This window comes from Motacilla alba, chromosome 13 (genome assembly GCF_015832195.1).
Source record: "Motacilla alba alba isolate MOTALB_02 chromosome 13, Motacilla_alba_V1.0_pri, whole genome shotgun sequence".
In the NCBI taxonomy this organism is placed as follows: Eukaryota; Metazoa; Chordata; class Aves; order Passeriformes; family Motacillidae; genus Motacilla; species Motacilla alba.
In genome coordinates this window covers 97,333-112,415 of record NC_052028.1, presented here as the reverse complement: position 1 = coordinate 112,415, position 15,083 = coordinate 97,333, and the positions used below count along the sequence as shown (strand labels likewise).

General features: G+C 37.4%; 2 protein-coding genes across 3 annotated transcripts in view; one reads left to right on the top strand and one right to left on the bottom strand.

Annotated features, from left to right (window-relative positions):
- KCNIP1 (potassium voltage-gated channel interacting protein 1) overlaps positions 1 to 15,083 on the bottom strand; it is a 285,944-nt gene that overhangs the window by 251,669 nt on the left and 19,192 nt on the right. The gene's annotated exons all lie outside the window — the stretch shown is intronic.
- KCNMB1 (potassium calcium-activated channel subfamily M regulatory beta subunit 1) lies at positions 4,600 to 15,083 on the top strand. The gene is made up of 4 exons (XM_038149901.1): positions 4,600 to 4,856; positions 10,480 to 10,645; positions 12,071 to 12,266; positions 13,748 to 15,083. The coding sequence occupies exons 2-4, from the start codon at positions 10,509 to 10,511 to the stop codon at positions 14,015 to 14,017; spliced, it is 603 nt and encodes a 200-aa protein (XP_038005829.1). The 5' UTR covers positions 4,600 to 4,856; positions 10,480 to 10,508; the 3' UTR covers positions 14,018 to 15,083.

Below are 15,083 nucleotides of genomic sequence, written 5' to 3'. Positions count from 1 at the left end.
AGCATTGAAAGAGTGAACTCAGTGCTACATTTTGAGAGGATTTGGATCAATGGACCACTGTTATAGACACAAATGCTATTTCCTGAACTGTTGAATACTACTGTCACCAAAAATCAGGGAGAAAATAAAACCCTCTACCACTGTATTTGAAATTATAGAGAATCAAGCATTAGTTTATTTTCTGGCCAGGATGTGCCAAGGAAAATATTTCAAGCACACATTTTTTTGCAGGATTTTCCCCCAAACTTTATACAGTCAAAACCCATAGAGATGCGTTGTTTCAAAGTTCATTGGTCCAGAGTTGAGCAACCCTCAATATTCAGTTTCCCATTGGATACAAATCTCCTCGCCTCTGATGTTAATTAAATCTTCATTCTTCGATTTTCATATCAGTCTTTTCCAGACCAGATGTCTTCAACTCTTCCAGAGGCAGCATCTGTCAGTAGATATTTGTAGATAGCCTCTGATGTTCCACTGATGTTCCATTTATGGCCTTTTATCTTTCTGGGTATCTTTGGGCTACTCCCAGTTTGTTGGTATGTTAAGCCCATCTCCTTAGAGTGATACTACATCTCTTTAAAAAACTAAAGAAAATTCCTTTCCCCAAGGCAAAGTCAACTCAAGCCTAACTGGAGAGACAAAATAAAAATTTAAAAGTTATATTGTTTCCAACAATACATATTACACAACTGAGATATATCCTCAGACAAAATCAGACAACCCCAATTTCTGACTATGCTGAAAATTTGTTATTCAGGTTTGCCTGCTACTTAGATACAGCTCAGAATGTAACAGTGAGATAGCACAAGCCTCAATGGCAGATAAAAGGAGTAAGTTGGAAGAGGACATGATCTTGGAGCAACCCCCATGCCTTCCTTCTGACTAATACTTCTGACTACAAACTGGGCAGAGAACAGGGCAGAAACTCTCCAAAGCCAGTCGACTGGGTTGTAAATGGGTAATGCGATTGGCTCTCACAGCTAAGGGATGAATATTAGGTGTATATTCAGAGAAGTTTTATAGATGTATAGTTATGTTATTGTGATATGTTCTCCCCATATTTCCCTTCTCCCTTGTATTGTCCTGTTTCCCTTCTCCTTTGTATTGTCACTGGATGGCCTTGGCAGCGGGGGCACCTGGGGGAGGACAGGCTTGTTACTAGGAGGCATGGCATGGCAACACCTGACCTCCAATGAAGTTGCAAGAAAGTGATCTCCACCAATGGATGGCAGAGAAAGAGTTGACTGACAAGACTTTAGGAGGGGCCAGGGTACAAAAGGTAGAGCATCCATTTTGTAGACAAGGACATTGCGGTTTAATTCCATAGTCTCAGTGCTGTAAATTTTTCCTCATTCAGTATTTTGTTGTATTTTGTTAAGGTTTAATAAACCTTTGAAATTTTTAAACTGAGCATCGTTTCCCACAACTGATCACCTCTCCCTTGCTAGGTAAAGGAGTTATTGCCTTGTGCCCATCTAATAAAGCAAGGATAATGAATGATATTGTGTAATACTTCTAAATCCACATTCTAAGTTCACTTTGTGTTGTGAGTTTGTTTGGTTTTATGAGTTTTGTGGGTTGGGGTTTTTTGTGATACTGGTTAGATTTTTTTTTTTTAAACAATGAGGGCTCCTCTACCTGGAATAACATTATTAAGAACTGATTACACATACAAGATCCAGACTGAGAAAGCACATATGCACTTACTCTCTGAGTGAAAACCATGCCCCTTTTCTCTGAAAGCAGTGTGTCCCCACAGACAGTTGGATGCAGCAAACAGTTAAGAATCCTCTCGAACTTTACTTTAAAGACACAGTAATTAGAGAGTTCTCAGTGACTTTGAAGAGGAATAACAGCAATTTTGCTTTACTGCAGGTATGATATGTCTAGGAGTGGCTCACCACAGAACAGCCTTCCACTACCTTCCACTCAGTCAGGGAGTCATCAGAACTTCATAACCACCATGGCTGTGAAGTTGGAAGCTAAACAAACCATACAAAATTCATGGTAAAGTGTCTGTGTAAAAATGTTCTGAGGACACTCTCAACCCTCACAAAATTGGTGAGTTAACAGCAAATCCAGCAGACAGTATATTAATGTAGCTACTTTAAAGGAAGCAGCCAGACCTCAAGTTTGCCTGTGTTTGATATAGGCATGCCAACATTTAGCACCTTGTGCTCCTGACTCATATAATTTTCAATATGTGACTGTTCCTTGTTCAAGAGCCACAGCTTCTTTTTATAAAGGCCATTAAATATGACAATGTACTACACTATGAATATGTTTCAGTTAGGAAGGGGGAACTAATCACTTTGCAGGGTTCTCTGATGACACAAACAACTGTGCTCTTCACAGCTCAGTGATTCCTTAGAAGCATTAGAGAGTCCTGGAAATAAAATGACACTATTTATTAAATTGTCTTTATCTCATAGACAGTGAATTTTTCTTATGCCCTAATGTGAAAACAACCCTTGTGGATGATCAGCTTAAAAGAACTGAATAAGGAGTTCTGAGCAACCAAAAGATACAGCTTCTTTTTTTTTTTTTTTCCTTCCCCCTTCTAACATCTGAACTTTTTTTTACATTAGAGTAAAAAAGGAGTTCAGAGTTTGTAAATTCACATAACTTTTGTTTGACTGCAAACATTATTTATATAATCTGACTCAGATTTCCAGCAAGAACTCCCTGTTACACAGGGCAGCCTAATGTGGAACAGGTCACCTGCAAACACTGAGTAAGTTGATTCATGTGACATCATAAGAACAAATTGTTCAGTAGTATGTGGGGTCAAACCAGACTTTCTTGAAATTTCAGCATCCCAGCAAAGTCAGATGGATTCCTTGGGAGGGTTAAACACTCTCTGGATGAATATGCAACAGCCAGCCATGAGGAGCAGAAGGGGGTGGAACAAAGCACTCTGCAATACAGATTGTGCCCAAAGGACAACAGCAAGTACTCACTGCAGAGCAGTACAGCAAATAAACACCAGAAGTTCCTGTTCCCTGCCATTGCCAAAATGTTTACAGTCTCCTTATACTTTTATTTGCAAAGCAAAAGCTACAATCATTGTGTGCTTATGTTTGCATAATGTCTTTTTCAGAGCCACATAATTTCTCTCACCTGATTTTTCTTCCATTATCACTCTACAGGGAAAATAAATCCCCAGAAATATATCTTATTTCCCTTTAATTTTTCAGATAGCTACTTGCAGTTCTGGAGGCTGGCAATTTTGAGTGCAGCTACTTCAGTAATTTACAGATATGGCAAGATTTTTCAAGTTGAGGCATTGGTATTTTTAAAAGAATTATGGGAAATTATCGCTGAAATGAAATCTATTTTGGCCATTGGGGTTGAGGCGTACATGGAGAGGAGACAGATGACAAACCTTCACTTTGAAGACTCATGAATTTCATTCAGCACAGCTTACCTTGTATTCTACTTTGACCCCTGAAACACAGAACCCAAAAATCACTTACAATGAAATTCTCATTAAAAGCCTGACTATTCCTTGAGCCAGCAGAGACTGCCTCTTTGAAATATCCAGTTTTGATTACTAAGCATTAAAAATGATAAAAACTCCACTCACCAGATCCTGTTTTATCCAGAAATAACTTTTATTCATAAGACTTTTTTTCCAAACTTCAAGTGTAATTTTAAAAATTTCTCTACATTACTTCACAAGTATTATAAACTTACTATGATCATAAGTATTTCCAATCTAGATGATAGTAGCAGACTTCCTCTTACTTAGCTGTAAATGTCTGCCAGACAGTTACCTAAATCCAGATTAGCTTTGTGTGCTCTCTTCTGCATCTGTAATAATACAGAAGGGTCCTACTGAAGGAGATTAATCAGTTATCTTTAGACAGCATGAACATTCATTGTCAACTTCAAATCTTTTATCCAAGCAAGTTTAGAAGAACAGCTTAAACTGAAACAGCTAATTATGAGATACCTAAAGCGGGGAGGGTGGGGCAAATACCCTACCCTTGCTTACAGTTCTCTCCCAATGATTCTACTGGATTAACTCATTTAAATTCCTTTACACTCCCAATAATAAAGTTTCCAAAAACAAACAAACAAACAAACAAACAAAAAACAAAACCAAAAAAACCCACATCTCTTTTCTGAAGCTCTGTGCTAGGAGTTATCTGTTTATATGTCCCAGAAATAGGCTTGGCTTTTTGGCTAGAGGAACATGCTAGACATTAATGCACCTATGGCATGATCGATGTTCTTTTCGGTAAGGCTCTGATGTACAGTCAGAATTGTAGCACCTGTTGCATCCAAACTCACTGAAAATAGTGGCAAATAAAGCATTCCCACACAGCTGCGAATGGCTCAGGTTATTAAGAATCAATACCACTGGTCATCAATACAGTTCAATTCCATAAATCTTACCCAAAAGATCTGTCAGATTATTAAGAATCAATACCACTGGTCATCAATACAGTTCAATTCCATAAATCTTACCCAAAAGATCTGTCAGATTTCTAAACTAAAAGACTTGTACAAATGGAGTAGGCCCATACTTTAACACAAATCCACAAGAATGTGTTGTAAAGGAGCTCTACTATATGAGAAAGCTCAGTCTTAGTATTGTGACTTCCTGGTTTCCAGCAATAATTTCCAAAAGGACAGTGCTCTTTCATACCTTACCATTTATGGTTACAAAAGGCTTTGTAATAGAGGGATTAAGTTAGGAGTTCAGCCACAGCAAAGCAAACCCAGCGACATACAGGAGAGGAAAAAGAAAAATAATAAAAATCTCTTTCAGCTCTGAGCTCCACTACTATCCCAAGTCTGTCAGGTAACAGACTTTTTTCATCAGAAGAAGCAGCATTTCATCAAAAATTGTAAGTATATTTCTAAACAACTCTTTTTCCTTGGGAGCATAGCTTTGTGATAGCTTTGTGTTTTTAAAAGTACAGTGTTTTGGGAAGCAAAAGACTTTCTATATCTGCAGCAGTATGGAGGACAAGGTAGATAACTTTTCTGTAGCATGCAGACTGAGTTATCTCTTTTGTAACTGGATGCAATCTGATCATTCAGGAAAGGTAGCAATAATATTTTCATAAATTAAGAGCCTGTAGCTCATATAAGACCATAGTTCTTATTCCTTTTAATGGTAAATGATGCACTTTTGCACTTAGAAGTTTCATGGCTTTGGGTTTTCAGCATTAGTCTAGAGGTTGTGCTAACCTACCCCTAAGTTATTGAGGAACCAGGCACATGAACTCTTGAAGGCTTCCCAAAAATCTGGTCTTAAACTGATTCCTTCTGTGCAGCCCTCTACAGCACAGAATCAAAGGAAAAAGTACTCCAGAAAGATTTCAGAACACCCGAACTAAGCAAGTAACTTCTGTCTTTTTCCCCCCATTTTTTTTCTTTTTTTAAGAACCACCATGTTTAAAAGGTAATAGAATTAGTCTTAAACAACTGCATGTGTTTTGAGACAATTAAAAATCTAACTTCTTTAATTCACTCTAGTGGCACATCTGGTAAACAGTTCAGTAATAAAGCAAAATTATACAGCATGTTTTATAAAATAAACAGTTGTACTATGCTACACAGTCAAAATATTGCTGGTTTAGGTTTCCAACACAACTACATGAGAAATTCTTCTGTGCACTTTTCCATTGAGGCTCAGCATCACCTCATTCTGTAACATACAGTATTTGTGGTCCCAGACACACAGAAAGCTTATTAAGTAATGAAAAAACTGGTGTTCCCTGTCCGCAGCACTTCCCCAGTACCAGCAAGAAATGCCTGTAACTGCTAGAGACTGGGGAAGAGGAAAGAAAGTGCTAACAGAAAAGCAATTTTGACTACAGCCTGTTGTAAGTGGTGGGGCAGCAGATGAGGAAATGATGAGCATAGGATTGAAACAGAAAGGAAGAATCTAAGCAGTGTTGAAGTACCCATGGAAACACAGATAAGCAAGTGTGAATGATCCAACCAACTACCTAGAGAGAGTTCTAAGTATGTAAATATGAGTGCTGTTCCAGTAACATAACCAGTACAGAGCTTATATTTATAAATCTAAAACTTTTGCCTCCTGGTTCTCACAAAAAGCATTTGGCGAATAACCTGTCACAAAGTACTGTGCTCCTCCTACAAATCCAGCAAAGCTGGCAATTTTTATTTTGTCTGTACAAGGTTTTTGAGAATAAAACAAGGTGGCTTAAGTTGGCATTTGACAGGGAAAACAAATGGCTGTTTTGCATGGAGAAGCAATAGAGGCAAACAGGCACAGGCCTGTTTAAAATTCCTCATCACTTTAGAGATGTAAATGACTTGCATCATTCTTCTTGGTATGATGCTGTATTAGAACATAATGTTCATCTGAAAGCAATACATAAATATTCACTGAAGATTCACCATATAGTGTGGGATAAATCAGCTCAAAGAAAAGCCAAACCAAAAAAAACACAACACTATCTCACTGTTAATATTTATTCCCAACTTAAATTCAATAGAGGGATTTAGCAGCCTTTCTTCTGCAAGCGAAGTAAATTCATCAGTGCTAGTCATACCTTACGCAAATTAAGAGCAGTCTGGAATAGCTTGAGAGAGAGGTCCCATCTGAGGTCACACCACTGGAAACACCTTAAAAGATGAGAGAGTAGGAGGAGGTAGAGACTTCCTGCCAAGTATCAAATATCTCTCTAATTAAAATAGGGGACTGTTCAAAACCTTAGCGGATGACATCCCTAAGATTATTACAAGCTGCTATGAATGCAATTATTCTACATTGCAAACACACAGCTAATGTACTGTAAGTTAACTGGATTGAAGAAGATTAGGCAGAGGGAACATTATCAAAACATTTGCAGTTTATACATTCCTAATAGGTATGAACCACCGCATAAAATCTGCAGTAGAAAAATACATTTACATTTTCTCTTGAAGGCTGGACTAAGCCTTGCTTTGTACACTTCAACATTTTCCAATTCAATTTTACTCAGACTTCCTGGGCCAGTCAAGTCTTCTGCAGTGTTTAATTTTAAAAGATTAATGGTTTTGTCAGAGGAAACACTAAACCAGATATTTCAATGCTTCTTCTAATATACATAGACAGAGCAAGGAGACAGAAGATACTTTTAATCAGAAAAATATTATCCTTTAAAACAATTAAGAAATTCCAAGTAAATATGGTTTGCTATATGTAAGCAACTTTGCTTTTTCTTGAGAGCCAGAAAATTAAGTCTTTTCAGCAGTAATACATAGGAATGTGTATGTAAGAAAGAAAGAAAAAAAAAAGCACATGGGTTTCCTTTGCAGTCCTGTGTTTCCTCTTAAATTCTTCTGTACACGCATGAAATAGTGTTATAGGTTTTTCTGGTCTTCTACATTTGAAAGCAGAAAAAAATGCACCAGAAAATGTGTATTTCAGTTTTAGGGACCACATTTACTGCTAATTTGCTACAGCAGCACAACAATGATGTAAGCACCCCTGTTTTACATTGCCTGAAGACCTAGTTGGTTATTTTTTATGTCTATAGAAGCCCTCAGGGTGATATTTTTAGATGAATCTTTCTTGTTAACATACTCTGCATAATTTACATGTCCTTATTCCCTTTGGGGTGAAGCAGTTATCTGAACTGGGGGAATACAGGCAAACAGCATCACTTAGCAGCCCTTGCAGAGAGTCAGGGTCAAGCAGTCTATCTGGTGTGAGGATGTGGAACAAGACTGCATTTAACCTCTGGGCCACTTAAGAAAAATTTCCTATTAACACATACAAATTCCTTTTGTGTCTTAAAGAGACCGTCTGCTAGTTTTAGATTATTAAGAGGATGTGTTTAGTGGTACATCCACTGCATGTGTGCCTGGCATTCAAGCAGACTTTTGAAGCAATTAGATTTCTTATTAATTCTTCAGTTAATAGTCCCACAGTTCTTGTTTTCCATGTAACAAGGGGGTTGATTAACCCACTGTTTCTCAGTGTAAATGGGACAGCTCTGTAAATATTATGCTTCATCAAAATTCAGTATGATAACAGCTCTAGGACACTAGAAAATTTCCACAAGTCACAGTGGCAGTACCAGCCTTTCATTTTTTCAATTTCTCACAGAAAATTAAAGATTAATCATTGTAACTGTATGTAAGAATTTCTTATTAATTACACAGGTTTTCACTCATCTATCATTATCTCCCCACCATGCTATAAGGACCTGCTACTGCAGTACCATTTGTTCTCGGGGCCTGTGTTCCAGGCCTGATAATTTTTCTATATTCCACTTCCCTCTCTGACCAAGCTGCACATTATGTAATGGAGGGCCAGTTTAATAACAATTGGTATTAAGGTACTGTGTTGTGCAGTATTCTGATATTTTAAGTACTTTGGAATTTTTTAAGTCTTTTATTTCCCATTTTCCAAACTAAAATAAATGACAGAAGGTTTCAAGGAACAGTTACTGACACTTACTATGCAAGTTTTCTTGCTGCACACACCTCTCCACATAGTTACATGTGAATATCAGGTGCAGCATGAGTGTGCTGGGAGCATTTGATACCACATGTTCTACCTATAGCCCCACTGACCAAACAAAACACAGTACTTTACTTAAGGGCATTAACTCACCTTCTGTATTAAACTCAAATGGCAGTAAACAAGGAAAGTTAATCTATGGCAATTTTCAAATTGAGATGCTTCTTACAGTGCCAGTGGATTATATGTGATCATCAGAAAAACAATTCCTCTCAAAATGCTGTATGCAAAAATTCACAGTGGACGTGGATGTTTTATTTAAAGTGGACTTAAACATGGAAGTGGACAAAATTTAGTATTCTAAACATAACTTGTTTAGTTTCTAGGGACACCTAAAAACAGCTTTCCACTTTGATATCAAATACTACCAACTTCAAAATATATTCTTAAAATCTGCAACTAACCACAAGTTCTGCTAAATGACCAAAGGTGTTTTACTGTCCACAGACATCTATATTTTTATTGCTAAGAGAACTAACATTCAGGTGTTACAGCAGTCTAAAAACAGCAGGATGTTAATTTTCAAATACCTTTTGCCTTTGATCATTGAACAGTCAAAGTGAGGCACTTTTACAAGGGAAAACCAGAAATAGCAGGAAAGGAAAGAATATTCAGAATATATTTCCATTCATTCCTTTAAGAGCTGATGCTCATTGCTTTGAGGGCTATCTCATCTTTCACCAAATTCAGCATGGTCCCCTACTTGCAGTCACACCACAGCTCTGCCAGCCTGTAGCAGCTGGAGAACATCTGCTCACAGATAACCAGAGGAACCTATGTGCCAACTTTGGTTTGTGCTTATCTTACACTGTATATAAGTCTGAACACAGGTGGATTTAGGCAGGGGCTATGCCATCCTGAAGGGCAGCTAGTAAGCATAAACACTGAAAAGTTCCACACATGTGAAACTGAAATCCTGAAAAAGCACTGCCTAAAGCTGTGCACCATTGCCTTGTGCAGAACAGAAAGCAAATCTAATTTTGGCATGAATGCCTTTTTTTCTTTCTCCTTTTGCTCTGCTTTCCTCTCTTATCTCCAAAAAGCCCACACAAACTTGCCAGTCTTGTCATTTCCATAAAAACAGCTTTTGCCATGTTTTCATGAAAAAACAAAACCCCACATACCAGCAATCACAGCTGTCAGTGCAGCAGATACTGGCGATGGGTTGAACTTGCAGTGAAAGTTCTGGACTATTTCTGTAGAAACCTATATGTCACTAAAAATGATTCAATGGCATATGGACTCATGGCAATAATTTTCAGATTCTCTTCAACAAAACATTATGGATCATTTATGGTGGATCATTTAAAATGTTTTTTGTCAAACGAGTGAAGAGGCTAATGCCAGTCAGTTCTGAGCTCAGGTTCAGACAGCTCTGCCCAAGAGTTAGCTCCCCAGAGTTACACCAACACTCCTCGAACAGCAGGTTTGGAGCACCTCTGAACTGACAAGGCCAAGCAAACATGCAGAAGTCAGAAATCTCAAATGCTAAATTTTTAATTATTTCAGTTCTTTTGAAATAAGACAACACCATTTCAAACAACTCCAGAAGAAAAGGCATAATGTAAAAAGTTTCTACTCTGGGAAGGTTTTCCCTTCATGCAGCCTTTACCAATATACAGCAAAACAATTCTAACTTCAGAGAAGCAGCAACATAAAACAGACTGAATTAAGTCTAAGGACAACTGGAATGTTAACAGAATTCTCCTCAGAAGTTACCAGGTTTTCCTACCTAGTCTCTTGGCTTACATACACACAGCGATGCACATTTCTTAAGGTACTACACGATAAATTTAAAAAGTAAAAGAAGAGTCTAACTATAACAAAAAACACAGCAAGTTTCATTGGATTTCTTTTAGTTCAATTTTTTGCAAAAATGGGGCTGTTCTGCCACCAATTATATTATATTTCAGAAACTTGTTACATAACTACAATAACTGTCATGTTTTGCCTCTCTTTTCTGTATTTTATTTTGCACCAAAAAGAGGTTGTTCAAGTTTCACAACTCTAAATCATGCTGGGAAAGAAGTTGGTGACTGCACAAAAGCGAGGGGAGACAAGAGCCCTCTGCCTGGGACTGGGAATGGTTGCCTGCTCCGTGATGATGTACTTTTTTATTGGGATCACCATTGTGCCATTTTTCACTAAGAGGTAATAAGAGACATTTATTTATGAAACAAGGCTATTCTTTTTCCTGTTAGCATCATATACAATAATTAAAACAGTGATAAAATATACATTAGTACATTGTACAAATAGACAAAGTGCTCTCAAAAAGCTCATAAGGATTTAAAACAGGAGAGGAAAAAAGTGTGGCAAGAATTCATCAGGCACAAGTGAGAACAAAAAAAGAGGAAATTATTCTCCTCACGGCTAAACAAAACAGACTAAATCAAAAAATTTGCTGTGGAATCAAAAAGCCAACCATGCTTATTAAAGCTTGACAATGAAAAGCCAAGTCTTGCACAAACAGAAACAGTTAAAAAAAGCTCTTTCGTGGGCAGGAGAGAGTCTTGTTTAATAAAACTTGAGCAACAGAAGTCATGGTAAAATTGTTCTCTCAAGAATCTGTATCTTACTTCCAAATTAACCATCATAAGAAACGAACACTTTCAACAACCCAGGCTGCCACACCAAATATTACAGAACATAATGAACACTGAAGGAGTTATGAATGCCCACCCTTTGATTTAATTTTGTGTGTTCTGCCTACACACACAAAATCAATTTGCAAAATATCAAAGTAACAAGACAAGTAGTACAGCTCACTTGTTCATGTTTCGAGATTATGATAGAGAAAGCAAGGACATCCACCTCATTCTTCTTGCTAGAGCACCTTTAATCTCAAAACTATTTGAAATACATTCTCTTTAAAACAGAGTAATTCACATATTTATTTTTCTGCCTCCAGATTACATTACAAAAGATGGATACATGTATCAAGAGTAGTTTCATAAGAACTGGAGCGAGACTGTTTCTCAACTTTCTTTGACACCAAAGTGTACTTCTGTGAGCAAAATTTAATGTGTTATCAATAACAGAAAACTCTTGAGAAAAACAGACATGCAACAGTAAAAATTAACTTTTTCCAGAAAAAATCCTGTTACTTATTTATGCAAGAGGCCCATGTAATAAAGAAAAAGAGAAGTGGGGAAAACAGATCTGAGTTCTGAGGCTTATTGTATGAAATCAGTCCAAATATTTCTAGACATGAAGTGCACTACATTCCAGGTATTTACTACCAAATTTTAAAATCCATAGCAATATTTCTTTATTGAATAACATGAAGCTGGTTACAGATGGGAAGGTCAGAATCTAACTGAAAACCACAGAATGCATAAGTAACAACAGCAAAAACATCAAAAACAACAAAAATGCTTTCCTGAGCTTACTCACTACGGCAGCCCTTCTTCAGCTGCAGCCACAGATTCAGGGTGGGCACAGTTCATCACAGCAGGATGAAGCAGCTATGAACTCCAGCCAAGCCAGCACACACACAGATGTATTTTGACATGGAACTTGCAACAGATGCTTCTGATGAGCTTCAAAGAAATACCTTTTGTTTTGTTTTTGTAGTGTTTGGACAACAGAAACTGTGTGCAAGGTACTCAAAGCCAACATCAAGGACAAAGTTTTCTGCCCAAACAGCAAAGGCTCAGAGGATGAGGAAATCTTTCCTTATCCCTGTCTACAGGTGTGGGTTAATCTGACAGCTTCAGGCCAGGAGGTTATGCTCTACCAGACTGAAGATACATTGGAAAGAAATCCTAAGGTACTTGCAACATAGATTGCATACTCATTCTTTGCTACTATCTAACACCTTTGAGGAGAAGGGCTGATAGTTTTTAAACCAAGCAGCACAGTAACAGCAGGAGTCACTCATCTTTTACATGTTAACATCTGGGCTTAAACCAAGGCAATTTTAAAACATTCCAGAAATTACAGGTTTTTATTTTCTTTTAAATATTACATTAAATATTAAGTTAATATTTTAAAGGAATTCCACCAACACTAATATACAACACCTATGAACATTTTAAATTATGTAAGTCTCCCAGTTGAAGACCCATTGTAACAAGTGGTTTATAAGCTGTGGCTCGCTCAGTTGCTTGTTGAATTAGCACATGAGAGACATCAAGTTTAGAACCATCCAAAGAGCACAAATCCCAATTTTACTTGTTTTTTAGGTGTATAGTATGAAGCAGGGAATAAGGAGAAAATTGCAACATGATGCACATTTTAGACAGAAAGAAGAAACAAATCAATGAAAATTCAGATCTTGTATGGCCAAGACTGAAGTACTTTTAGAATCCAGAACAAACATGCTCAGATTAAAAGTGCAAAGCATTTATATAGATTAGAGCTTCCCACAGTGCAAACCTAATAGCATAAAACACTTCAGCTGATGCAAATTTTTCTAGCTAATGCCTGTCTTTATAATGACTGTCTCAGGGAAAGTTACATGCAACAAAGGAGCAAACAGAAAATACCTACCATAGATGAAAACAAGAGCCTTGTTCACTGCAAGGGGAGGCAACTTCTTGATGTCCTATCAATACAAGTAAAATTTTCAGGTCAGGAACCATCCCCGCTTTTGCCTTGGCCAGGTTCCAATTTAGTACATTCAAGCATTATTATATACACAAAATAATACTGCAGAAAAAATGTTTATGAACAACAAAAATAACAAAAAAATTACTGCTTCAAAGTCTATTTTCACTGAAAACTAAATAACTCTGAATTATTACTACAAGTCAAAATAGTTTTGTTTGACAAAGACAACTAGGAAGCCTCCAACAGCCATGCTTGTATTTTTCTACTACTTACAACCAGAGGTGTGCAGTGAAACACTTCATTCTTGTGCACACTGACAAGCTAGTGTGAATTTCTGCACAATGAACACTTTCCCTCTGTGACAGTACCTAGAAGCTCTGTTAGGAACTGGAGTTTGGCACTGTAATAAAGAAGTGACAGTGTTAAAGACTGCAGGGTTTTTTTGAGCATGTATATTATTGATTTCCAACAATGTAACTCCAATCTGTAAATCTGCAGACTGAGGGCATAGACATACTGATGGAAACAGGGAAGAGTGGCATGGCAAATGGACATAAGGAAACCAAGACAATCTCCAGAAATGCCAAACCACAGAAGATTTTGTCAGTACTAGCATGATTTTTTCACTCAATCTGACTTAACTAAAAACTTTTTATTTGAGTATTTGTTATAATGAACCACCTTGATTTCTTATTTCAGTGCTCATACGTCCCAGACAAGTTGGAGAACTCCAAAGAAGTTAAAGCACGAATAGAAACAATTGCAAGCAATTTCAAAAAACATCAGACTTTCCCGTGTTACTATGACCCAGGAGGAACACAGACCAATGTCATTTTAAGCAGACTTTATCCCGCAAAAGGTCTCCTCTTTGCTTTCCTCTGGCCTACACTCATGTTTACTGGTGGATGTCTGATTATTGTCCTGGTAAAAATTAGTCAGTATGTTTCTGTTCTTTCTGCTTGGCAGTAAAAAATACATATCTAGCATAGATTCTTGAGATTGTTGGAAGATATTAAGACGCATTTGTTCTGCCTGTCTTATTGGCATTTCGTGACCCTTAATATACCAGGTGTCAATTCAAGGGCAGGCACTCCAAAAAATTGAACAGCAACCTCTATGGATGGCAATCCATTACACAAGGACAAAATATAAAACTGATTTCCAGGAATGCCTGAAAATACCTCATAAACGCACAGACTTAGTTACTCTCTATTGTTTCCCTGGGCTTTAGGAGGTAGAGATGTTTACAAAGCTACAATTCACATTTACTAAACCTTTCTTCCATGTTTTAGATGGGGTGCTAGTTTTCTGTCTGGTTGAAATCAGTTGGTGCCACATCCATATACATCATCACTGGCAGACACACCCTTTATACCCTTATACACCAATACAGTATGTTCTCATGGCATACTCATCTGTTGAGAAAAGTAGCTTTGTTACCGTGCAAAAAGGTGTATTTCTTATTATGGATCTCTCTGCTTTTGGGAAAGGGAAGGGAGAAAGCCCCTCAAAACAAAAATACACATACAGACTTCACAAAATTTGCACTGTAATTATCTGACACCAATTGTTTATAAAGAAATATATGCACAAATTACAGGGTATGGTAAAGAAGCCTATACTAAAAGTATGTTTTACTATTTAACTCGAATCTTAGCCTTTCCTTACTTGAGACAAGTGTGCCACTCAAGCAAGGCTATCCAGCTGCCATTTGCATGGATTATAAAACTCATACAAAAAGGAAGTTATGATATAAAGAATGTAGTGTCCTGGTTCTGGACAAGACAGGTTTAATTTCTGCAGGAGCCAGGAGGGGGCATGGCCAGGACCCAGAGGTTATTCTCTAGCACCTCACCTCATTTTTTGGAAAATGGCTGCCTGCAGCTCGGGTAGCATAGCAGAGGGAATGGTTGAGTATTGTCGGGGGTGAAAACTCAGGTGCAAACCATTTCTTGTACACTCTTTTATTAGTATTGTTGCTGTTACTGTTCGTTGTCTTTTCATTGCTGTTTCCAGGAATTTGTTCTTATCGCAA